The following is a 27,421-nucleotide window of genomic DNA, read 5'->3' as shown; positions in this document are numbered from 1 at the left end:
AAGTTAGTAGCAGGGCCTGGCCCTCAAGGACCCTCACTGCCACTCTAGGACTTTCCCCACTGTTCTCTGCTCCCTTTTGTGGTAGCCTCACTCTTTTAAATGGCAACCATTCAAGTCTAACCTCATTTCCCTTCTGTACTGGCTGGAGATGCAGAGACCTTTTCTTCTTGTCTCGAGAATGCTTGCCAAGGTCCAGCTCCTCCTAAGCCTAACTATCTATAGTCCCTATGATCCAAGTATTTCAAGCTGGGTCTGCTCTACTGCTGTCTCCCTAACACAGAACTTGGCTTTGAATGCTTAGGACTCTGGGCTCAGCTCAGTCAGACACGTCACACATCAGGGCCTTGGCTCAAGAAGGCCCTAGTTACACTGTTTTGTTTATAGACATCTGCCTCAGCTGTAAATACAGACACCCCCACCCCAAACACCCTCCTCTCTCAGTCCTGTTGGGCCAGTGACACCTAGAACATCAGCCTGGTTGGTTTCACATTTGGACTCGACATAGCAGGGCAAATGCAGTAGATGAGGCCAACAAATAAGAGAGAACAAGGCCTCTGCTGCCTAGCATTGAGTAATGCACAAAAATAGATGTTTTGGAACAGGGCATATGAGACTAGAGCTTTTGTCTGAAAGGTAAAGTGATTTAGTAATACTAAATTCAGAAAGCAAGGCCTGCTCTTGTTTAAATGGGATTGGGGTGGTGGGAGGCAGGAGAAGAAAAGCAAGGTGTTCCTACTTGAGTTAAGCTATAATATTGGATTGACCGTTTATTTAAAAAACTAACCCCCCCCCCCAACAACCCATTATACTTTCTATTTCTTTTCCTAACAAACAAGCTTATGTATCCTTGACAAACCACAATCCTAAATCTATCCCAGCTGGATGCACTGTGGACCCCATTTATCATGTTGGTGAAGTATAGGACTAGGTCCTATGTTCATTTCCATATACATTTAGAATAGACTCTTCCTATATCCATAAGAGCTCTGGAATCAATCCCCTCCTAATTTCACTGCCAGTACAAGAGTTCAGGCTTTCCACTAACAGGTCTTCCTACTTCAAATTTCCCCCACTTTAGCCCTTCCTCCATACACAACCAAATCTATCTCCTTCATGCATAGATCTGGTCACACTGCTACTTAATGTTTCCTGATTGCCTATGGGCTAGGAATTTAAATTCCTTAGCCTGACCCACTACAATCTGACACAGACCTACCACCTCCCTCCTTTCCTTTTCCATCCTTTCCCCTGCCCCTCTTTTAAGATTTAGCCAAACTCAGCTACTTTGACATCCCCATCCATCCCCTTGCTATCTCAACTTTACGCTACCTCCTTTGCCTGGAATACTCTCCATATTACCCCTCATCATCTCTTAGATCAGTGATGGGCAAACTTTTTCAAGAGGGGGCCAAAGGAAAGGAAATGCTCATCTGCCAGTCTGTTTCTAAGGCAACCCTTTCGAAGTTTCATTGTATTGTATCCTACTCATTGTATCTGTCAGATTAGGAATAATGTCCCATGGCTGGATAGAACATTTCAGGGGGCAGCATCTGGCCTGCGGGCCATAGTTTGCCCATCACTGTCTTAGACAATAGCTATCTTTTAAGGCCCAGATGCAAGGTCATTTCATTTCCTTTAGGAAACCTCCCCTGATTCCGTCTGGGAATCCTAGTCCAGAATGGAAACTAATAGTCACTCTTCTTTCCACATTCTCTTTCTTTACTAAACTCAGTAAGTCAGTGTTACACTTGAGTAGCACAGGATCCAAACTGGAATCCTAATTGCCACTTCCTACTATATCACCACAGCCAAGACACAACCTCTCTGGGCCTCAGTTTCCTCATCTGTAAAGAAGGTTGGATCTCAGTTTCCTTAATCTGTAAGACAGGGATAACACACACTACTTCATAATTACATGGAGTTTCATGTGGACAAAGGATTGTGGGATTTAGAGCTAGCAAGAATGTTAGCAATCACGTAGTCAAATACCTTCATTTTCCAGGTGAGGAAAATATCATGCCTAAGGCCAAAGAGCTTCTAAATTCAATGCTCTTTTCCCTGTGTAGTGGGGGCTGGGTTTTAGGCCCATGTTTTAGGTTAGGTACTCCAATCCATGATAGCCTCAAAAGAAATAGTAATCCTCCTCTAAAGGACAGTTCAAATGGGCTCTCATGGGTAGAAAATATTAAGAGAGAAACAAAATGAGAGATGGTCAATAAGGGAATCCACTTGGCTTTTTTGTTTCCAGCACCAAACTCCCAAACTCAACCCCAGAAAGGTAGTTTGGATAAGCTGGGGAAATAGTTCCTCAATGATTCAGTATGTAAAATAAATGCTGAGAACACAAGAAAGAGACTATTGTACTCTGGTATGGCTTGGCTGATAAATGGCTCCATGCAGAGTGCTGGGGCAGGGAAAGGAGGGAAGAGAAAGGGAAAGAAAGCTAGAAAAAGCTTTAAGTCATTCTCTTTAAGTCTTTAAGTCATTCATCCCTACTTACTACTATCCTAACCCAGAGCTGAGCTGGCTTCATTTGAAAACTGTAGATGTTACTTAGTTACCCCCCTGAAGCAAGACATGTGGCTAGAGGCTGCTACTAAGGCTCCACTAATTAAAATACTCTCAGTGTCTGCACTAACCGTGGAACAGTATTCTTCAGACAAGAGACACATCAAGGATTTTTGTTGGTGTTGTATCAGAATGTATTTTAAGCAAGAAGAATGGGAAAGAAAGAAATCAGAGGTGTCTGATCAATAACCTGACTTAGAAGCAGCTCTGGTTTATCATAATTTATTAGCTGCCATTAGAGAGTATATCTCTGGCCTAGACTATATACTCTACCATCTCATGAGTTAGTGTCTGCCTACTGCTCCTTCCTTACTCCTATAGGAAATGGGGTTTGTTTCTATTCCAAAGACCAGAGCTGGCTTTATGATCTGCCCAGATACTAGCATGAATGACAACTAAACGCTTCAATTTGTTTTTTTAAAATAACCCTTACCTTCTATCTTAGTATCAATTCCAAGACAGAAGAACAGCAAGGTTAGGCAAATGGGGATTAAGTGACTTGCCTGGGAAGTGTCTTAAAAGTCATATTTGAACCTAAGGCCTCCTGGCCCGGCACTCTATCCATTGTGCTACCTAGTTGCTCCCAATCTGTTTTAAAATTTATGCCATGCCCCCTCTCCTAGGTCAGCACAATTAATACCCACAAAAACCATTAGTAGCTCAATTGGTCATAGTAGGACATAGTAGAAAAAGCACTAATTTGGAAGGGGAGGACTAGGGTTGAAATCCTCACTCCCCTGCTTGCTATCTCTGTCACACCTTGGGAAAGTAATTTCTCCTCTCTGGGCAAGATTTCAGTTATTTGCAAGTTAAAAGATTAGCATGCAGGATTTCTTAAGGTCCTTTTCGATTCTATAAAAAGCTGACTAATAATAGCTATGTTAATATAGTTCCTCCTTTCAATATACATAGTACTTTTATATACATCATCTCATCTGATCTTTCCAAAAGCCTTGTGAGGTAGCAAGTATAACTATCACCATTCCCATTTTGTAGATAAGAAAATGGGGGCACAAAGAAATTATTTGCCAAGGGTCATATGGCTATTTAAGTATAGGTGCCAGGATTTACATCTAGGTGTTCTGATTGAAAATCCAGGGCTCCTTCCATTATAATACAGCTATGAGTATGCATAAGTATGAGGCAAGTAGACCCAAAGTTTCTTGGTATACTCCCTGGTTCTCCACAGACTTCTGGGGGAAAAAATTAACCCAGATCCAACCAAATACTCACCCAGTTACAAAAACGCCCGGGATGCTTTGCCCTGAATTTTAAGCAGCACATGTGACTTGGTCCATTCTTGTTTCAAGCTCAAAGGCATCAGGTCGGTCTTGTGGGTTAGCAGCTAACATATCTTTCAAGAGCTGCTTGATCCCCTCAGACATGGAAGTCCTGCGTTTCTGGGGGATGTGCAACTCCATCTTTGGGTTCTCTAGCAGCGCTTCCCCTACGGGTACAATCTCTGTCCCCTGTTTGATGTAAGTCCCCAGCAGTTCCTTCTTGGTCTCGGAGTCAATGAACGTGATCCGCTCTATCATAGCCCAAATAATAATGCCTAGGGCAAAGATGTCCGCCTTGGCTGTGTAGTGCCCCTCCCAGACCTCAGGGGCCATGTAGAAGTCAGAGCCACAGGCTGAGGACAACCAGTATTTATTCACATTCACATTTTTGTTGTCCTGACCGCCCTCTTTCCCTCGAGGTGCTAGCCCAGCACAGACTTTGCTGAGTCCAAAGTCAGCAACCTTAAGGACAGGGACCCCAGATCTCTCAGTGATTAGGATGTTGTCAGGCTTGAGGTCCCTGTGTACGATGTGGTTTTTGTGTAGGAAGGCGATGGCACTGGTAAGCTGCAGCATGAAGCTTCGGTTGGTGGCTGGGTCTGGCCGCCGGGACAGCACATACTGATTCAGATCTCCCCCTTCACAGAACTCCATGACAAACCAGAGATAGCAGGGCTCCTCTGCATAACCCAGAATCCTTTCACCTGTGTGAAGAGGACAGGAAACAGCTTCAATTGCATGGGCTGGGCTAATTTACAACAAAGGCAAAAAGCAATGAAAATTTTGTGGCAGGAAGTGACAAGATACCCAAAGTCACCAAAGGATTTGGACAGATCCTTGGAATGGACCTCTGAGATCAACTGGTCCAATCCTCTTTATTTTACAGAAAGAAAAATTAATACCAAAAGAAGTAAATGACTTGCATAGAGTTAAACACGTAGTTAAAGAGCAGAGATGGATTTGAATTCAGGTGTCCTGACTATAAATCCAGTGGTCTTTCTTCTATTCAATGCTATATCTGTCTTTCTATAATCTCCATTATTTATACTGTCACCCAAATAATAACTCATTTATATATACTATCTTAGAGTTTATAACCTCATAACCCTGTGATGCAGGGAATGCAAATATCATTATCCCAATTTTAGAGATAAAGCAAGAAATCCAAAGAGATTAAAGGAATTGCCTAGGAACACAAAGCTAATAATCCCAACCTAGGTCTCTTGACTCCATGCCCAGTGTTTTTTCCACTGTATTATATAAGCTTGATGCCTGATCTTCACTAGAAAATGTTGAATTGCCCTCTCATTTCCCACTCAAAGTTTAAATTCCATTTAAGATTCTTTTTACTTGTGTTCTATTCTAGCCAAACTAGATTATTTTTCACCCCTTGCTCTTGTCCTATTCTCTCCCATCACTGTTCCTTTGCTTATTCTGTCACCTATTAGAACAGCCCCCATCTTTACCTATATCTATAAAGATGTCTCTCCATTTCCCCTTCAAGGCCCAACTCAGGGGCCATCTCTTCCATGAAGCCTTCTTTGAGCTGTTCCTTACTCTACATCCTTACTTGTAGGTAATCCATTTTGCTTAATCATTGTCTACCATTATATCTATTATATATTAGTGTATGTCCTTATCCCTAACCCTTCACCCTTCTACCTCCAAAAAACAAATTAGCCTAAATTCTTTAGGGCAGGGACTGTCATTTTTTCATCTTTCTATCTTTGGGGCCAAAATTATGTGCTTAATAAATGTTTGTTGCATTGAATACACACACACAAGCTGCTTTATCAAAAACTGTTAGTGAATGTGGACCTTTCTTGACGATGTGAACCTGAACGTATTGCTATAAAAGTCAGAATTTATTAAAGTACTGTGTTTTCCTCATTCAAAGGATAAAGTCTGATAAGATCTGGAATTAGCCAGAAGCATGTTACTCACTAAGAATTAAGACATCTCATTTCTCTGGATTTTAGTTTTCTTACATATAAATTGGAACTATCATCCCCCATCCCCCAACACATTTTTATGATTGAATGAGCACTATTCCATTAGCTCCATACTTTTCTTTGTGCAGTTTGGAAAAAGTACACCTAATCTACTGAAATCCTTTTTCGTACCCTAATTCAGTATAGTGGAAAGAATAGTGGGCTGGGAACCCCCAAGATCTAGAGCACAGCTACGGCTCTTCTGTGAACTAGAAGCTGTGACCTTGAGCAAATTGCTTCTCATTGATGAGTTTCAGTTTCCTATCTGTAAAATGAAAGGGAAAGGGAGAAGAAAGGAGAAAGATTTAAGCTAAGTGATCTCTAAAGTTCTTTTGTAGCTCCAAAATTTTATGATGACTATGGCTTAAGTATTTCCTGGGTACCTGTTTTATGATTCCAACTAACCATGCTCCACGCCCCCACCCCTAGTGATGTCAAACTCAAATAGAAACAGGGTTTACTAAACCCTATTTAAAGATCCCTGTGAGTTCCATATTGTCTTAAGTTTTTAAATGCATATGTTATAGGAGTTCAAATCTAATCTCAGACACTTCCTAGTTGTGTGACTCAGAAGATAAGTCACTTAACTCTGATTGCTGAAGCTCTTTCTGTTCTTCTGTCTTAGATAAGAGTTTAAAAAAATATCCTCCCCACCTTTTTCAAGGAATCATCCTTGATCCACAAGGTAGTTAATTACCCTTCCAGTGAAATCTTTATTTGCCTCTCTAAAGCACTTCTCACATGATACTGTGTCTCCTAAGGGACCCTAAAACCCATGAGAAGAGAGATCCTCTCATATAAAATGTATTCCTCTCAAAATATCTACTCGTCATATGCCCCAGGGGGGGAAAAAAATTAAAACTGTACCTTATGTCTTAGAATCCATACTAAGGATCAGTTCTAAGGCAAAAGTGTGGTAAGGGCTAAGCAACTGGAGTTAAGTGACTTGCCTAGGGTCACCCAGGTAGGATGTATCTGAGGTTAGATTTGAACCCAGAACCACCCATCTCCCAGGTCTGGTTCTTTCTCCATTGAATCAACTACCTACCTGCCCACTGAGGTATTTACTAATCTCATGTGACAGATGAGACTAAGAGATGTTAAATAATTTACTATGGTTGAATAGTAACAATTTGAGGGGTGAATCAAACTCAAGGCTTTTCTCACTTCCAGCTCAATAAACTTGAAGATTTGAGAAGAGCCTCACACACATGATCACATAGTTCTTTACTCATAATAGGCTGTAAGGTAAGAAGAAAAGAAATGATATTCTGATCATGGAAGACTCAGGTAAAACTCCATGTGAACATGGCCAGAGCCCTGGGCTTTGTCCTGGCTATGCTGCTTCTCTCTTCTCCTAGGACTGTTTCTTCAGATGATATCTGCCCACCTCATTACCTTCCAAGACCTGTTATAAGAATCAGATGAAACAATATTTGTGAAAACACAAATCTGAAACCAATGAAGCCTTATGAAGGATTATTGTTATTAGGCTGAGAAGCTAGGCACTCATCCACTTCCTCCTCCTCCATCTTTCTCCAAAGGCTTTTGCTTTTGGATCTGATCAAAAAGCTAGAAAATTGTTTGGCAAATGGTGATGTCAGAGAATGGTAACAAGACAGATAGATACTGCAACAGCCTCCTCACTGGTCTCCTTGTCTCCCTCCCCTCTCCAATCTCATTCACAAAGATACCAAAGTGATTTCTCCAAAGCACAAGTCTGATCAGGTCAGCCAAATACATTTGGTTGCTTTTAAGCTTTCCAGGGTCAATACAAACTATTTTGTATTTAAAATTCTTCTTTTACAATAACCTACTTTTTCAATCTTAATAATATCTCATTTATGTATCTGTCAGTTCCTGCCAAATCGGCCTTCTTGTTGTTCCTCACACATGACACTCCCATCTCCTTGACTCTGTGCCTGGCACCCTCCTCCTCCTCCCTACCTCTGCCTCTTGGAGTCATAATCAGCTTGAGAGCCCCCTTTAACATAAGGTCTTGGCTGATTTCATTTCCCCAATCCCAATTATCCTATATTCATGTCCTCTATGTGCCACATCCACCCAACAGAATTTAAGTACATGGACTACCATTTTGGGGGGTATTTGTATCACTGGAATCTAGGACTGGGTGCTAGAGTCCTTAATAAATGCTTGTTGATCACCAAGTGGTAGGCAAATTCCTTTGACTATTTTTTGAGCTACTATGTGTCCAAAGGAGTCTTTTACCCTAAAAGCTCTATAGGACATATATGGGAGGAGAATGGTTGGGTAAGCAAAGAAGGAACAAACCCTGTACTTTCCAAACCTAATCTAATGGTGCTTTCCTTGCCATTCACTGTTTAACTTGATGAAATTAAAACAAACAAACAAATTTTGGATTAGTTTCTGGAGAATATGGCCCTAATTTGATCTGGTTATTAGCTTGTGACACTGAACAAATCAAGTCTCTGGACTAACTAATTTTAATAAAAAAAGGATGAATTTAATTAATGGCCTCTAAAGTTCATTCCACATGCAGTGGGGAATGTAATACAGGTTTTAGCATCACAATCAACACCAACCTCCTGCTAGCCTGTTACAAGCTCAAGGCCCCTTTGACTTCACCCCACCCCCCTCATAACAGGGCTCACTTGTGATCACTACTAGTGGAGGATGAGACTTGGCTGGCTAGTTTAAAAGTTCATCAGTAGTGTCCAGAGCACCAATATGGTGAGCCCTTGAGAGTGGGGAATCATCAGGTTGTCTAAGGAGGGGGTAAACCAACCCAGGTGAGAAAAGGAACAGGTCATAGTTCCCATGTCAACTGGCCCAAGAATTGTTATTGCACTTCCAGCCTAGCTGAGAAGAGGAACTCTACTTCAAAATAAGTAAATGAAAGAATAAAATAAGGTCTGTTCTGGTCTTAATATTGTTTTATATATATAGATTAAAGTCCCCCCCTTAGACTGCAGAGTTAAGAGTATACAGCATTCTTCTAAGGAACCTTGAGTGTTCTAGGTTCTGATGTCCCTTTCAGTTATGTCAGTTATCTTAAGTCTCTTTTTTGTTCAATTGATGTATGATTCTGTGACTAAATTATGTATAGTCTGGCATCCCAAGAACATACTACTTAAAACAGGAGCATGACTGGAAAGATTACAGTATATTTAGGTTTTTTAATTCTGCTCAAGAGGTTTACCCTCAGGTTTCTGACTGTGGCCTTACACATGACCTTCCTCAAAGCACAGATTTCCCCGCAATAGATCATTTCCCCTGTAATTATATAATTTGTTTACATTGCTTTGAATCTTAGTGTAATACAGGTAGAACCAGTTTAGGGAAGATGGATGTATTTTTTTTTTTTAAAATCTGTTAGTTCTCTTTATCATAATCCACTTTCTAGGTCATTAACTATGAATACTGAAGGGGGAAAAAGTCAAAACAAACAGGGATTTCTGAAACCAATCAAATTTTCAAATAATTTCCTGGGGAAAAAAAAAATTCAAATTGTAGGTGGAGCCAAAAAGGAAAAGATTAAAAAGCCATCCAATTCTTTTCTCATAGGCCAAGTCTGCAAACATTAGTGACATTTTGGGAAATGCTGGTTATTTTATATACAAAGTTGGTAACCATGGCTACAGGGTGGAAAAGCCAGCCTACAAAACAAAATACACCTCTTAATCGTGAAGGGTAGGAAGAGAAGAATTAAAGAGTGGGAGAAAAGCATGAATTGCTACAAGGAGGAATGGGTCATTGTTAGAGATGAAGCAATCTTCTAAGAGTCCTCTATCTCCAAACACTCAGGTGGGAAGTCAGATCTACTGTTCAAGGTAGAAGTAGGAAAAAGGGTATGGGGTGAAAAGCAGCAGGCTGGAGGGGAGAGGAAAAGGGGGTGGGGTTGTTTTGGGAGATGAATACAGGGAACAGGAAGAGACGCTCCCAGTCTGAGACGCCCATAGTAAGTTAAAGACAAGGCATGACAGAATGGAAAATAGAGAGCAGTGCCTTGTTCCAGATACAAAAATGTTTACACAAGTCCTGAACAGTGAGGTGCAGGGAGTTTGTCATTTCATCAGGGCAGCTCTTCTAGGGCTGATATTTAGGGATGCCTCAGTCCTAAGCTACCTGCAGGGGGGCTTTTTCTTTTGTATTTTGTTATGAGTGATAAAAGGAGCACCAGAACAGAACTCCTAAGAGCCTCTCTGGTACACATGCACTGCAACACTACCCTTCCACTGCCTGGTATTTAAAGCCCTCCAAAGGGGTATGGGTTGGGTTTTTGGTCTTGACAGTTCTGCTCTCACTACTCCATATACCTACAATGGCTTCTATGCCTTTATCTGTTGATGCCCTGCCCAATCTTCAAGCATCACTTCTCCCATCTACCCAAGCTGGAAATGATCTTTCCCTTCTTGATATATTCTCAGGAAAAGGTCGTAAGAGATCACCTATCAGGGGTTTGTGTTCCTTTAAAAATATTTTAATAACTATATTTAAACATAATGAGATTCTCCTTTGTAATTCTAAGATTTTGCTTACTGACTAGAATGTAATCTTCTTAAAGATGGAAGTTCCTTATTTTTGTTTGTCCCCAAAACAAAACTTTTGCACAGAGTTACAAAATGTTTGCTTACTGAGAAAAGGATTTGGACTAGAATGATCTCTAATGATCATCAAATTTCTATGATTTGCCCAAATGGTCTCTAACCTTTCTGGAATAAGCTGTCACTCATCTGCCAAGAATATGTTAGTCTTCCTTTACCTGACTAATGAACCAGAATTCTCTTTAGGTCTCTCCCAGTTCTTTAATTTCATAACCATGTTCACAATGGAGATATATAAAATAAAATAGTAGAAGATGTGAACTGTAGTCATGGTATAAATTACTCTCATCTCACAGGCCTTTGTTGATCAAAAACATTTGTGTGAAACTATATGAATCACTTCTCTAGGCTTCAGCTTCTCCTGCTCTCAAATGAGGATAATCATAATTGCTTAGAGACTATCTCACAGGGCTATGACAAAGACCAAACTAACAAAGTCCTTGGAAAAAGCATAAAGGACCATACAAATGTTTGAAATCATCAACATTAACTAAAAAATAATAATGAGTCCACTGACTTTTTCCAAGATCCCAGGGTGGTAGATTGCTGTATATAACATATCAGTGTGGGAAGCAAAGAACAGAATTAAAAAAACAAAAAAACCCAACAATACCCCTGGCCCTCATTAGATTCATTAAAATTTATAACAGGATGTTGTTAATATATCATATAGCAGGAAAAACCTTGAACTCAGGGATGTGGGTTAATGGTCCTGGGCTCTGCCACTAATTGTCAAGGTGAAAATGTGATAGGGCCAAGAGTCAGAGGACCTGGGTTTGAATCCAAAGTCCTACCTTTAGGAGTATGGGCAGAGATCACTTAAGCTCTCTGAGAATCAGTCTATCGTGTAAAATGAGAGGGTTGGACTAGATGTTCTCCTTCCAGATCTAAATATATAATCCTGAGTGACAGAATCAGAGACTTGGAAGGACCTCAGAGGTCATCTAGTTCAACACCTACCCAGAATATGAACTCTGTCAATTATATACATCCTGGACAAGTTATTGCCATAATTCATGCTTAAATACCTTTATAAATTTAAATTAGTTCATCTCCCTGAGCATCAATTTCCTCCTCTGTAAAAACAGAGATGGTCCTTTCAAATCTAGAACTAGAGTTCTCTATGATTCATTTAAAAAAACCCTACTTATTTAAAAAAAAAAAATCTTGTCCCCTCTGCATTCAAATGCTTCCTCTCTAGAGAAGCATGGCCAGCTTCAAGATATCATGTGTTTCCAGTCCCTGAGGGTATTTCAGCAGAGGTGGTAGGAATACTTGTGTCAAGGATGTTATCAACAGGATTCCTACTTTGAGTCAGATTTGGCTTAAATGTCCTGCTACCCTCAAGTTACCTTCTAAATATGAGACTAACAATGATTTCATGTTATGTCCCTTGATTACAACTTAATACTTTTCCCTAAATTCTCAATGATATGGACCCAATTCTGTACTTAAAGTGCCTTTCCCTACCTTACCTACATATAAGGATTAAATTACTTGGAATGAAGTAGGGCTCTCTAAAGTATTCACACATGTTCATAAGCTGTGGTCTGGCATATTCAGAAGTTAGAGATTGATGGGTTCAGTAGAAACAGAACAGAGGGGGCAGCTAGACTCAGTGGATTGAGACAGGCCTATAGACAGGTGTCCTGTGTTCAAATCTGGCCGCTGACACTTCCTACCCGTGAGAGATCCTGGACAAGTCACGTAACTCCCATTGCCTAGCTTTTACCGCTCCAGAAACCTAGGAACTGATACTTATTATTGATTCTAAGACAGAAGACAAGGGTTAAAAAAAAAAAAAAAAAAAAAAAAAAAAAAGCAATGAAACATGCCAGAGGACCTAAGAAGAGGGGTTTGGAGTCTCAGTACTCCTATTAGTAAGCTACTGGATAAGATTCCAAACCTTCACTGCTCTCTTCAATCCCCCCCCCCAATTCTTCCTACTTCCCTTTGTTTTCCAGGTTCCCAGGTTCTTAGCTTTAGTTGTTATCCTTAGCTCATCAGTCCTATCCTCACCACACACAGCCTCAGGCAGAAAAAACTGCTCTGGCTTCTGTTTCCCTCCTTCAGGTTTTCTATGCATCCTTTATACAGCTGTCAGAGTGATTTTCCTTAAATGCAGATCTGGTCACATCATTCCCTTACTCAAAGTACAGTGGCTTCTCTGGCCTCCAGGACAAAATTCTGACTCTTCTGTTTGACTTTAAAGCCCTCTTCACAACCTAACCCCAAACTATCTGTCTCAGACTGTGATCCAGTCAAACTGGTCTTCTTGCTAACCTTACCTTACCTTTTCCAGGCTTTTGCACTGGCTATTCTTCAGGTCAATAGAAGTCTATTCTCACCTGTTTCAAAGCATCTCTTCCCACAAATACTTAAAATCTAATGCCATTGGGGCAGCTGGGTAGCTCAGTGGAGTGAGAGTCAGGCCTAGAGACAGGAAGTCCTAGGTTCAAACCCGGCCTCAGCCACTTCCCAGCTGTGTGACCCTGGGCAAGTCACTTGACCCCCATTGCCCACCTTTACCAATCTTCCACCTATGAGACAATACACTGAAGTACAAGGGTTTAAAAAAAAAAAATCTAATGCCATTCCCCACAGTGGATAAGTGGTCAAAAGAAGCAATTTTAAAAAAGAAGAAATGTAAGCTATGAACATTTGTTCGTATATATGAACATAGATGAAGGGACGATCCAAATCATTAATTTTTAAAATGCACATTAAATTTTTGAGGTTCATCTAACACACCCAGTTTGGCAAAGATGGCAAAAGACAAAAATGATGAATGTAGGAAAGGTTGTGATAAGATAGGAAATAGTATAACATTGTTGGTAGAGCTGTGAATTTATCTAACTTTTCTGAAAGCAATTTGGAATCATACTAGGAAAGTTGCCAGACTGTACATAAACTTTAATCAAGTGATACCACACTATATCAGGCATATATCCAAAAAAGGTTAAAGATTTATAGTAGCATAGCAGCAGGGGCAGCCAGGAGAGAGTCCCAGTTGGGAGGACTTGGGTTCAAATTTAGTCTCAGATTCCTGTGTGATCCTGGGCAATTTGCTTAACCCTGATTGCCTAGCTCTTGCTACTTTTCTGTATGAATTGATACTCAAGAAGGTTAAGAGTTAAAAAAAAAAGATTATAGCAATATTTTTTATATTAGTAAAAAACTGGAAAGTGGGTGGCCCATGTTGAATGGGTAATGACTGAACAAATTATGATCTATAAATGTAATGGGACATTATTGCACCACAGGAAACAAAGAATTCAAAAAACTTAGGAAGCTGGATATGAAGTGATTCACAGCAAAGTAAGCAAAGCTAGCACAATTTACATGATATAAATGAAAGCAGCACTGAGAGTACTTTAATGCTTTGATTAATGCAGAAACAAACTGATTTCTGAGGACTTGACTGTGAGAAACATACTTCCTGCCTATCAGCAAAATAAGTGAAGAACAGGGCATGTTTCTTTAGATATGGCAAACATACTCCTGTTTTAATTGTACTTATTTGCTATAAGGGATGGCTGGTCATTAGAAGTGACAGTGATATAGCACATCAATAAAATTTTTTAATTTTAAAAGTCCCACTCTAAGCCTAAGGAGCATCATGAATCCTATTACAGCTAGACTACCTCGAGAAGGTAGACTTTCTCAAAATAGTAACAATCCTAGACATCCAGGTTATTCTAGACAAATAGCTATATAGCTTTCTTTAACACATCCAGGGACAAGACTTCCTAGGAAATCCATCCTGCTGTTGCTAAGTCCTGATTGTTAGAAGTTCTTTATATTAAATTGAAATTTGCCTCCCTATAACTTACAGCCATTGTCATAATTCTACCCTTTGTAACCAAGTAGAACAAGTACATTCTTTTCTTTTCCACATGTCCTTGAAATACATGACATATTATGATGTGGCTGTCAGCCTTCATCCTAGTGTACATTAGCTCCTAAAATTTTGGCAACCAGAAGTTGACTAAGAATTTTAAATGTAGTTCCAGGACAGAGGCTATCTAGACACTAGATTTCTATTAATGATTCTCCTAGCAGAATGATTCTAAGGCAGTAATGCTTAAACTATGATCTTTCTAGCTTCTGTTCTTCCATCTTTCAGTCTTATTTCTCTGATCTTATTGTTTGTTATTTTTGCTTCTACTAATCTTATTTGAGAGATGAAGATTAGGAACACTTAAGAATTTGTTTCCAGGGGGCAGCTGGGTATCTCAATGGATTGAGAGCCAGGCCTAGAGATGGGGGGTCCTAGGTTCAAATCTGACCTCAGACACTTCCCAGCTGTGTGACCCTGGGCAAGTCACTTGATCCCCATTGCCTACCCTTGCCACTCTTCTGCCTTGGAGCCAATACACAGTATTGACTCCAAGGTGGAAGATAAGGGGGTTAAAAAAAAAAAAAAGGTTTCCATACTCTTAAGATTCCTATTTTGCAAATTTTAGTGAGGGGCTATATGTTATTTTATAAGCAAGATAGCTCATTGGCATGAAGGCCTAAGTCCTACCTCTAAACTGACTACTTATTGGTAGTCGGCTTGGCAAGAAAAAAAATCCTGTAAGCTACTTGGTTCTCAGACTCACTGAGGGAACACTCAGTGAAAAGTCCAGCTTACCTGAAGTCTAAGATTGCAAAAGTGAAACATGAAAGCTTTCAGAATCTGTTCAGACTACAGTCTGAACTTCAATCTGTGGCTGGAAGCTACAATCACACTTCAGATCTGTTGAATACCCTAGGGGCCATGTGATGTAACTGGATAGGAACTGGACTTGAAATAGGATTTGGGTTTGAGTGCAAGCTCTGACCCTTACTAGTTGTGCAAATTTGGATAAATAATTTCCCCCTCTTTAGGCTTCAGTTTATTCATCTCTAAATGAGGAGCTTGGATTAAATGATTTTTAAGCTCCTTCAAGATCCTCTTTGGATGACATTCAACATTAATGACATATTTAGAGTATTGGATTTGGAATCAAAGGACTTGGTTTCAAATATGCTTAGCTCCTAAGCAAGTTACTACTGTATGTCTCTGGGCCTCATTTTTCACATTTTTAAAACAAGGGTATTAAATTAGATGATCTGAGTGAGGCCCTTCCTTCTGACATTACAGGAATATATGACCAACCAAGGGTTAGTTCAGATGATTTCTGAAGTCCCTTTAAACTCTTAGTAGCAGTGATTACAGTTCCATGATTCTAAGTTTCCTTGCACATATTAGGCAGGAAAGGTCATCATATAAGTACAACATTTGGTAATCTTAGTCAGTGTTTGGTGGACAGAACTAATCTGAGAAGACAAAATAACTTTATCTCACCCCACCCTGGCAAATCTCCCTTGGTAACTAGCACCAGGCTCTGCATTTTGGCAATCCAAAGGCCAGGCTGTCCCATAATCTTCAAATGGTGGCAACACCTCTTATGTGTATCAATGGCAGGTTGCCCAGGAACTGAGTGTTCAACACTTTTTCACATAAGACAACTCACAACACTTTTCAAGGTCAATTCTTCAATTTAACACCAGCAGATCATAATGTACTTAAGAGGGATTTTTTTCTTGTCAAACCTACTATCAAAACATTACATCCGTGAGGTATAGAAGAGCTTTTTCACTCAGTAAAAAGGAAGAATTTTCTAATAATTAGAACTGTCCAGCAATAGTATGAGGTACTTTGGGAATTAAACTGTGTACCAGACAGTTACAAGTCCCATGATGTAAATGTGGGAAAAACATAGGTTAAAGGTTAACAGTATGTCAGGTAAGGTGTGGAATTCCTTATATATCTAATTCAATTCCCTCCCCTTATTTTGTGGAGAAGAAACTACTGAAGGCAGGGGATAAAGTATTCTTGCATTCGCAAGGTCATGGAGCTATTAAGTGACAGATCTGGGAGTTGACCCAAAGTTCTCTATTAGGGGTCCCATGTCAGTGTCCTTTCTGCTACATTTCTTTCTCTCTTTGTACTTTGAGCTAAATAACTGACCTTAAGGTTTTCAAGAGTTAGGAAGTCCATAGTGTCTCTTAGATATGTTCTCTCAAAACTCTTCAGTTTATGTTGGAGTTGTATTTCATATCAGTGTATTTATGGTTTCATTTTAGGGTTTTGGTTATGTAGAAGTGTGCTCTTATGACAATGACCAAAGTGTTTTGTATGACAATAAAAATAGACATAAAAAAAACATCCCTTTGGCCTGTATTAATGTCCCATGTTTCTTAACAGGAAGTATATTTCAGGTATGAGAACTAGGGAGTTGTATAAAGCAGAGTTCTTATACAAGAAGAGAGTTAGCAATTATTTGTAAACCACTGCAAAATGAACCCCGTAGTACAGAGATGCTGACTGAGAAGGTAAACCAAAAAATACACATTATGGGACATGACAAATAGGTTAAGAGAGAACAGATAGAACAGAAATCTAAAAAACAATAGCAGCAAGAGCCCTTATCCTTGGTAAAGAACCTGGAATTCTGGTGCCAGCTCTAACTACTACTGATGGGCTAGCTACGTGGCCGTGGGCTGCCCCTGGGCTCATAAAATGGGGATATTTAGTAGAATCACATTATTTTAGAGCTGGAAAGGACCTTTGAAGTCATCTACTTCAACCTTTATTTTATAATTGGGCAAATTGAGGCCCAGAGAGAAGTGACTTGTGCAAAAGTCATATACCAAGTTGGTAACAGGGCTGAAATTAGAACCCAGGGCAATATATTCTACCAAACTTTTACCACTAATTTCACAAGGTTCTTGTGGGAATCATACATGAGATGATGTAGGTAACAACGCTTGATAAACAGAGTGCCATAAAAAGATTAGTCATTATCATTATTCTTAAGGTTTGAGTCAGGCACTGAAAGAGGCTCTTAAAAGATTAGAAACCTTCAATAAGAATAGTAAAGAGCACACCTACCAAAACTGTCTTCTATACTCAAATAATTTCCTTCCTAAGGTAGCACCTCAATTAATCAAACCTCTCAATTAAGTCAAGCTTTCTTCTATCTCCTGGGGTTGTACTAGGTTCTCCAGAAAGTCCCTAAGCACACAGAGGGAGGCAGACACTCAGCTCAAGTGTCTTTCAGGAACAAGGGAGATTATATGCCCTCAGTGTGTGAGTGAATGAGGAAGGATACCACCCTGACGGAGGATTCCCTGTGCTAGGATAGTGTTCCCAATAGCTAGAGGGCAGGGATGGAAAAGCTAGCCCCAAATGACAACCACGAAATCCAGTCTTAATTACAACAAAATTAATTCTAGAAACTCCTTTAGACCACCCTGTCATCATGGTAGTCACCAACAGATGATGCTGGTTGAGATTAGTTTGCATTTTGTCAAATATTTGCCTTTAACATTTTAAACAGTACAAATATCAAGGTTCCCAATTTAAAGAAGAGGGAAAAGATTTGGAAAAAGTTGTTCTAACAGGATCTCTGAATGTCTAGTGATAGGGCCCTGACCAAATCCAAGAACTTCAGATTTTAAACTGAATACTCTTTCCATCATGTTTGGATTCCTTCTCAAAAATCCTTGACTTTCTTCTCCTTTGGTTAGAGTAGGCTGCCCACAACTAAAGGTTAAAATACCTTATGCCTACATACATTTTAAGATTCATAATACACTTTGCTTTACTAAAACCCTATAATCTAGGTGGTTTCAAGTATTATCCCTAATTTAGATTTGTTCTAGTGACATGCTCAAGATCACGGAGCTACCTTCCTGGGGATGATAAATAACCAAGTCTGGCTCAATATTCTGTGCCTTTGGTCAAGCCTTGGGCCTCTTCTCCTTCTAGCTAACCTCATCTCCTCCCAAGGTTTTAACTAATCATATCTCTACACAGATAAATTCTTAGTCCAGACCACTACACTCCCCCTGCTATCAAATAATTTTCCTTAAGGCCAAATGTGACTATATGACTTTTCTTTTCAACCAATTTCAGTGGCTTCCAAAATATACAAAGTTCTCTGTTTAGCTTTTAAAGCCCTACACAGCCTGCTCCCAATCTATTTTTCTAGTCTTACTGGACATTATTCCCCTTCTCATTCTCTAGAATCCAGACACACTGGGTTTTTCCTCAGTTCCTCACACATGAGGCTCCATTTCCCTCTCTGGGTCTTTGCACTGGCTGTCCCCATGGTAAGAGTGCCTTCTCTCCCTACCTGCACCTCAGACACTATCTTCTGTATGAAGATTTTCTTCATTCTAATTTTTAGTACCCTCTCTCATATATTTAGCTACTTTGTAGGGGTGAGAGGTATATCCATATGTTTATTAACTTTATATTTATGCTATTTGCATTTTTATGTTCTTGAACCCATTAGAATGTTATGTTCAAGTAGGTTCATTTCATTCCTTATATTTACATCTCTAGTTTAATAAGTACCTGTTGATTGAATTATGTTATCTATTTGCTTCTCTCTGGGACTTCCTTTTTCACCTTTCCCATAAGGCAGAGATAGGCACAATGATCTCTAAAGTCATATCCCATTGCAAACTATCTTACAATCATTGGAAAGAAATCCTATTAGTCATTTAGTTCTAACTTCTACTCCATGCAGAAATCTCTGCAACTCTATGTGACAGGGCTGATAGCTATATTTTATCTTGGCATTCAACATGTCTGGGAAAGTTTCTATTAGAACCCTACCCTTCAATCTAAGAAAGACCAGGATGACTTCCCCTATCTTTCCTTTCTATAGACCTAGTCCAGGGTCTTGAAAAAGGCCTATAGTTAGGAGTTGTAGTTTCAAACCCTGTTTTCAAAGCTAAAGGATGCAAATGGGATCTGGCTCAGGTTTAAGCACCAACCAAAGACCTATCTTACTATGGTTTCTTTCCTACAGTACAACAATACAGTGTAGAGAAAAATGGATTAAACATCAAAAAGTCTGGGGTTCTGTCTTTGATCTGCATAGTCCTGGGAAAGTTACTTCCCTTCTTGACATTAAGATGTCTAGTTAACATCCCTTTCAGATATAAAAGCTAAAAATTGATAAAGGGATAGTATGGGCCCTCAGAAGTTATCTAGTTTAACATTGTTATTTTACAGATAAGGAAATGAAGGCCAAGAGGGGCTTCAGAGCTAGAATTTGAATTCTAATCCTTTACTCAGCTCAGTGTTATTTCCACTCTACCACCTTTGCCGGTCCCAGGCTGAAGCCAACTTGTGAAAGGTTTTAAAAACCATAAGAATTTGTGTTTTATTCTAGAGGTAATAAGAAGCTGCTGAAGTTTTTTCAGCAGGAATATAGCATGCTTTGGAGAGCCTTTTAGCAATTGGAGGACAGTTTGAAGAGGAAAGGACTGGATGTGAGAAGAGTTAGGTGAGTATTGCAAAATAGTCCTGTTGAGAAGTGATGAGGCCCCAACTAGGGTAATGAGTTATAAGAGTAGAGAGGAGAATGGGTGTGAGAAATGTTGTGAAGGCAGAATCAACAAGCCTTGGAAATTTACTGGATATGTGGTATGAATGAAAGTGAGGAACTAAGAATGAGTCTGAGGTTGTGATCCTGGGTGACTAGAAGGATGGCAGAACCCTTATTAGAAATAAGGATGTTCTGAAGAAGGGTGGATTAGTCAGGAAAGAAAATGAATTCTGTTTGACACATTTGAGATGTCTATGGAACATCCAGGACAGAAACTATTCTATTTAAGACCTTTTGGCCTATGGTCACTGTAGGAGATGAAGATGGGATACAGTAGCAGAGGATTAAAATTTTTAAATTAGACCCAGTCTGAAAAGGGAAGGAAGATAATCTCCCTTTTTGGCATCTTATAGTGACCATACTAAACAAATAAAGCAAGCTGATAGGACCTACTGAGGATCTCCATAATGAAGAATGATTTTAATCAGAGAAATTATAGTGCTATTTAGCTCAAATGGGAAATAGATTCCAATCATTTTTAAACCCTTACCTTCCATCTTGAAATCAATACTATATATAAGTTCCAAGGCGTAAGAGTGGTAAGGGCTAGGCAATTGGGGTTAAGTGATTTGCCCAGGATCAAACAACTAGGAAGTGTCTGAGAGGCCCGATTTGAATCTAGGATCTTCCAGTCTCTAGGTCTGACTCTCAATCCACTGAGCTACCCACCTGTTCCCTAGACTACATGTAATCTTCCCATTTTCAAGGTCCATTAAAATCCTTCCTCTACCAAAAAAGCCTTCTTTCACATCAGGTCCCACAAATATCTTCCCCTCTGACCTTGTATTATTATCAATTATTGTCTATATCAACTTATTTGGCAATTTGTCAGATACTATAACTCATAATCTACTTTTGTTTTAAACTATGATTATGTTTAATCATCTTAACACTTTTGTGGCTTGCTTACTCAAGTAGCTTTTGAAAAGAGAAACTCAACACTTTTTAAATATTCTTCATAGTAGCCTAGTGTAGGAAGCACACAAATTCTTTTGAGTCTATCAGTTAGGGCAACTTTGACACTCAAGAAGTGCCTATTTGCATATTATCAATAAAGTGTGGAGATCATAAAGGTATCTTAGCATATAAGAGTATGATATCTAGATAGAGTCTAAAAAATTGGGTTCATTGTTGGACACTGTTTCTATCTTTGTGATACTCAGTTGGTCAAGTCCCATTATCTCTCAGGTTTCACAGTAAAGCTTAACTAGCTATAAAAATTTACTGCTGAGACTTTATTGGTCATCAAGACACCAACTTCTGTTTTATTTTCTCAAATGTATTTTTTAAATTCTGAAATTAAACACTAAGTCATATGGACATTTCCATATATATGGAACAGAAAAGAGAATTGTAAGTGAAACTGCGGATCTCTATCATATAGTTTGCTTTTCTTTAAAATTACAATAAATTTATCTTTGTAACTTTCAGAGCAGTCCTGCTTATCTATAATTCTTTCTGGCTCTCTTCTATAACTCACATTTTTATAGCAAATTGAGGCAAAAGATTTTACTTGAGGTGTCCCACCGAGTTCAGGACATATTCAGGTCTAGAACTAATTTCCTGATGACTATTTTAATGCTCTTTGCACCACTCCAGATTACCTAAATTCCTTTCTGATCCTAACATTTAACCCATCTACAGATAACCATGTTACAAACCCAAGCCTTCTGAGCAACAGCCTTAATAAAGAGCAAGGAGCCCACATTGGATAAGCATGCACCTAAATATGCATAGCCTTAAGCCAAAAGAAAAGTTCTATTTTGGGAGAACTCAAGGTTATAGGAAGACCAGGCTCTGGCTGGAAACTCTGGATGTGTATAGACTCAAATGGGCACAGGTTACAAAGACAATCTCTCCATACCCACTCAACAACATGGTATATTCATCCTTCTCTAGCTGAGCATTTGGGCTAAATTTGAGCATTCATATACCACTGAATATAGGATAATCAGATCTAAAAGCAATTTTACCATAATGTTGGAAAAGCTTCCTAAAGAGTTCTTGTTACTCAAGATATTTAGGAATCTGGATGACTCCTATTAAAGAAAGGATTCCATTTGGGTTGGATTAGCTAAATGGAATTCTAGGACCTAAGAAGTTTAACAGCAACAAGTTAAAACTTTTCTCTTCTCTAACATACAACTCAATGTGCATCAGTAGTTATGTTCTTTTAGCATAGACAAGTATGGCACAATGGGAAAATCCCTAAATCCCAATATAAACTCAAGAACATGATTCTGAGTACCAGCACAACCTCTTAATTTGCTGTGAATGTGAGCCCTCTCTAGAAATATAAGTCTCATTTTGTGCTTTCAACAAGTTTTTCCATTATTTAGCAAAAGTCCTATTTCTGAGGCTTGAGGATACATTTGTGGTTAAGGAGTTGGAGAGAAAACAGGCTTGGAGAAGTCAGCTATATGATTTAGAAGTGGAAGGGATCTTAAAAGGTCTAATCCTATATTAGGAAACTGAAGGCCAGAGGGAAAGGAGATAGGAGGTACAAGGAGATAGGAGCTACAAACCCAACTTTAAAGACTGGCAATGAACCTGAAGACAAGGGAATGTACTGAACAAAAACAATTATTTAAGTTGTCTTTCCTTTCTGCAACACAATCCTAAGGTGCAAAAGTAGCAGAGGGAAAAATAGGTGGACTTTTAGGATGAAACCAAGAAGTAAAGAAACCAGTAGTCAAGTCTGTTCAAGAGAGAAGGGCATATCTGTGTTGAGTGGACAAGAAGCTAGCTGGTCTATAATTGAAATACGTGATAGGGATCTTCTTGGGAAGAGCGCCATATACATGTTTAAGTTTTCATCCTATGGGGCTTTGAAATGTGTTTCCCTAATGACAGTTCTCTGATAGCTCACATCTAAAGGTAAAGTAAATATTTTTATTCCCCTATTATAGAGAGGAAACTGAGGGCTAAACAAACCTTTTGCGCCTAATTCAAATTCAATGCTCTAATCATAACAACAAGCTGGAGAGATACAAAAACTAGGCCTTTAGGTAATATATCTACTTTCCTATGAGAACATGTGAAGTTACAGAAATGGCCTAAATAAACAAGAGGCCTCTTTAAATTCTAGTCTGTCTTCTGGGACCCCCTTAATTTAAGCTTGTATTGAACCTTCTCCTTTCTCTGAGAGGTAAGAGGGAGAGTTTAGAATCAAGGATGTGGGTAAACTGAAACAGTGATCCTTCTAGTTGATTGACAACCTCCACTCTCCATTCTTCTTCATCCTATATAGTATATCTAACTCTTTAGGAATTCTGCCTCCACATCTTATATCTCTCCCCTCCACTCAATTCTCCCAACTGCAACTCTAGTTCACCATTGGCCTGGGACACTGCAAAAGCCCAGATCTCTCTCCCTCCTCCATCTACAACACAGTGCCAGAGTTTTTATATTTCTAAAGCAAACAGGTCAGCTAATGACCATGGCACTCTTCTGTTTGAACTGTCTCTAGCATTAAGTACAAACATCTTTTCATTTGTTATTTAAAGTCCTTCACAATCTTAACACTTACCTTTCCAGGCTTATTTTTTCTTCTGCTTTCCTTCATGCACTCTTAGGATCCAACTTAATTAGCCAACTTTCTGTATACAATTATTTTATCTCCCATCACTGTACTTTTTGGCAAGACTTCCCACCCTCCAATACATTCAATTTACTCTCTCCCTCCCTCTACTCCTTGGAATCCTTAGCTTCCGAGCTTAGCTCAAGTCCTATCCCTTCACACAAGGTCTTTTCCTGATGCCATCCCAGCTAATGACTGCTCTTCACTATATTTGAAATTACTTTCAAAAAACTTTATTGTGTATATACCTTTCCACTGACAGAACATAAACTCCTTAGAGGCAGGGGCTTTTCTTCTTCCCCCCTTCCTGCCCCCCCAGCACCTAGCACACAGGGCCTGGCATAGTATATACCCTTTAACAACCTGCTTGTTGCTAAAAAGTCCACTAAAAGTCGGAAAACTTAGGTTCCAGTCTGAACTTCTTCATCTCAACTATCTACAAAGCCACAGGACTAAGCAAATGCACTTCACAGAACTTCAATTTTCCAGGAAGACTGGGGTAACAATACTATTATTACTTACTTCACGAGAATATAAATGTAACCTATTATAAGTAGTTATTGATATGTTTATTAAGCACCTTGGGGCATAGGATGGGGAGGACAGAAAGGGAATGGGGAGGAAGGACAGGTGAGGCCACACCAGGGGAAGGTGTAAACTCTTAAAGAGAAACTGAAGGTCAGGATCCTAGGAAGCAGAAGCTGTTAGAAAACGGAAAGGGTGCAGTGTTAGGTTGGTAAGGGTGGCAAGGAGGATTAGAAAGGTCCTGGGACTAGGAGGAAGTGTGTGGAACAGGTGTGAGGACCAGAGGGTAGTTTAAAGAACCCAGGAGCCACAAAACAAAAGGGTAGTTCGAGAGCCCCTCCAGGGCAGTGGGTGAAGGAATGAATGACACGAGGCTAGGCTAAGCTCAGGCTGGGATCTGGGGAAAGCAGGCTGGACAAGCGGCCGGGTGGGCTGGGGGGATGGGGAGGGCGACAGGCTGGAGCATGGGGTGCGGTTCCTGCAGCGAGAAATGGCCAGGGGAGTTCGGTGGCCCGGGCCGCACCATACCTTTGAGCGAAGTCTCCACTAGGCGCAGGTACAGCTGCGAGCTCTTGTTGCCGTGGCTCATGCGCTGGGCCAACCCGTTGCGCTGCAGGACGCACTCCTCGAACTGCACCACGTTCTGGTGGCGCCGCTTGAGGCTGGTCAGGGCCCAGAACTCGGCCAGCGCCAGCTCCACGTTCTCGGGAGCGTCGCAGCGGATCTTCTTCACGGCTACCCGGGCCCCGCTGCGCCCGGCCACCGCCTCGTACACCACGCCGTAGCTGCCGCGCCCGATCTCCGCCAGCAAGCTGTACCGCGGCCGCGCCGACGCCTCCCGCCGCCTCAGCGCTGCCGCCAGGTAGGCCTTGCCCGCGGCCGCCTCTTCTTCCGCGGCCGCCTCCATGGCCTGGGCCTGGGCCTGAGCCTGGGCCTGGGCCTGGGCCGCTGCCGCCGGCCTCAGCTTTGCGCTGGGCGCCCGGAGCCCTGGGCTTCGCCTTTTCCGCTCACCGCTTTGTGTCCCTCGGCGAACACCGTCCTCCTCGCCCGTTTCCATGGCTGCGGGCTGCGGGGGGAGCAGCAACGGCGCTGCCGGGGTCCCCCTTTCTTCATCCCTCCGTCCGGCCCCGGAACGCGGCGGAGCGGGACTTCGGGCTGGGACCTGCAAGCAGAAGAATCGGTTAGGGGAAGAGGCCGGGTTGGAGGAGTAGGGGGAGGTGGGGGGGGGGCGGGGATCGCAGGCCGCACCGCTTACCCTTACCACTACCACCACCACCACCACCACCACCACCTCCTCCTCCTCCTCCACCTCTTTCAACCGCGGCCCCTTTAAGACTGAAGCAGCGGCAGCCGCTTGAATGGGGGGGAAAGCGGGAAGGTCGAAACCATTGAACCGTTGTGCGGGGGGGGGGGAAGAAAGAGGATAAAAAAAACACCAGCCTTAATAATAATTTCATTTTGATGAACAGGAGAAAACGATTGATGGAATGCCTTAAAAAGAACAGAAGGGGAGTCTTATACAATTTTACCTGGTTTTGCTCTCATTCCACTGGCCCTGTTCCTCCAGATCTACCCCTCACCTTTTGCCGCAATGGATTCTCCCTAGTGTAAACAGTCCATTGAATTAAGCCGGAGTGGAGTCTAGAGGACCAGTCCAACTTGGGACTGGAGGCGGGTGTGTGCGGGATGTGGAGTCCCGTACTCCCGGAGCCCTAGGGCCTAGCTTGCCCTAGACGCAACACCAAGACTGTTTCCGTGCCTACACCAACAACCTCTTGGTTTGAATCCTTACCTGGTTCAAGGCTTGTCGCCCCTGGGCTGCCCTCTTCCTCTTCTTCCCCCTTGAGGGTTGATGGTCCGCTCCGTCCTGGGGATGCCCAGGGGACTGGGCTGCCCTCGCCGCCCAGAGCGGCCGCGGCGGGGCCGTGGCTGCAGGTATGTTGTCCGTGGTGAAGAGCGGGCACCTACAGCTGTTGGCCCCACTGACTCTTCTGCACCTCCTCTCGCTACAGCCCATGTGGCCCCGCCGGCTGAGCCCTTTATATAAGCCCTTTATGTAACTGGCGTGGCCTGCCTCGGGCGCCGGGGGCAGGGTCGGCTCTGGGTGCCCCATCCCCCGGGGTCTTTCGGGCCGGCTCAGCCTCAGTGCCTGCCCAGAGATCCAGCTGCAGCCGCCGGACCAATGCACTTTCGAGTCTAGCTGAAGCGGAGCAAAACCCGCCTCCACGCCAAGGACGCGCGAAATCCCAGCGAGCCCCTGGCCAGCCCCGCCCTCCTTCCCGCAGTCGTTTCCCCTCCCACCCTGCAGCCTCGGGATTGCACCGCATAGCCCCCTATCCACCCCCCACCTCCATCCAATCAGTATCGCTCTTGTGTGTTTCTCAGTCAAACTCGCTCATCCTAACCTTCTTCCACTGACAACCTCCATCCTCATATTTGATGGTGATGGAATCAGGACACCATAGTATATTCCTCGTTTGACAGAAGACCCTTATTTTGCTCTTGGTTCTGCAGTGACCATGGCAAGTCCGTAACTTCTCCCCTGGGTCTCAGTTTCCTCCTCTGAATTAAGGATATTGGACTAGAAAGCTTTTAAGGTTCTTTGCAGCTCCGATGCTGCAAATCTTAATTTTAGAGTTGTAAGGCACTTTTGGGACCATTTAGTCCAACTACTTCGTTTTGCAGATAAGGTGGGTAAGTGATTTGCTCAGAGTAACACAACTAGTAAGAATCTGAGGCAGAATTTGAATTCAGATCTTGAGTCCAGGGCCAGTGCTCTATGTAGTCAATATAGTCTCTCATTTTGTGTTTGTTTTTGTTGTTTTCCATCTTTAAAATCCTATGATTCAGTGACTGAATTTTAGCTTTTTTTTTTTTTTAAACCCTTACCTTCTGTCTTGGTTGACTCCAAGGCAGAAGAGTGGTAAGGGTAGGCAATGGGGGTCAAGTGACTTGTCCAGGGTCACACTGCTGGGAAGTGTCTGAGGTCAGATTTGAACCTAGGACTTCTTGTCTCTAGGCCTGGCTCGCAATCCACTGAGCTACCCAGCTGCCCTCTTAGCTTTATTTTCCAAAACTGTAATTGTAAAATGGAGTCAGGAAGCATAGTGTGGGTGTGTAGAGAAGGAGAGACCCTTGAAACAAAGAACAGCTGGGTTCAAGTTTGATCTGCAGCTCAGACTATCAGGAAATTGCAAATCTATCAATCAGTCAATCAACTAGTATTAAAGGAAGGGTGTGTGTGTTGAGTTGTCAATGAATTGTATTTAAGTGAGGCAGAATTGCTCAGAGTTATAGGTCTCACTGTCTCTTCCAGAGTCATCCATGTTTATTGGCAAGACAGAAAGTCAGGACAACTGGTGATGGCCTGGGATGCAGATGAACTTGGCATCTTTGATTCCTGACCCAGCTCTAAGAGCTCCACAGTGTCTGCTTCAACTACCTTCATGGCGATTGG

General features: G+C 41.4%; 1 protein-coding gene across 1 annotated transcript; it reads right to left on the bottom strand.

Annotated features, from left to right (window-relative positions):
* Positions 1 to 3,838: 3,838 nt before the first annotated feature.
* On the bottom strand, positions 3,839 to 26,077 carry STK35 (serine/threonine kinase 35). The gene is made up of 3 exons (XM_044659704.1): positions 25,757 to 26,077; positions 24,493 to 25,126; positions 3,839 to 4,552 (listed from the first exon to the last, which is right to left on the bottom strand). The coding sequence occupies exons 1-3, from the start codon at positions 26,075 to 26,077 to the stop codon at positions 3,840 to 3,842; spliced, it is 1,668 nt and encodes a 555-aa protein (XP_044515639.1). The 3' UTR covers position 3,839.
* Between the last annotated feature and the right edge of the window lie 1,344 nt (positions 26,078 to 27,421).

This window comes from Gracilinanus agilis, chromosome 2 (genome assembly GCF_016433145.1).
Source record: "Gracilinanus agilis isolate LMUSP501 chromosome 2, AgileGrace, whole genome shotgun sequence".
In the NCBI taxonomy this organism is placed as follows: Eukaryota; Metazoa; Chordata; class Mammalia; order Didelphimorphia; family Didelphidae; genus Gracilinanus; species Gracilinanus agilis.
This window is presented reverse-complemented; position numbering and strand designations above follow the sequence as displayed.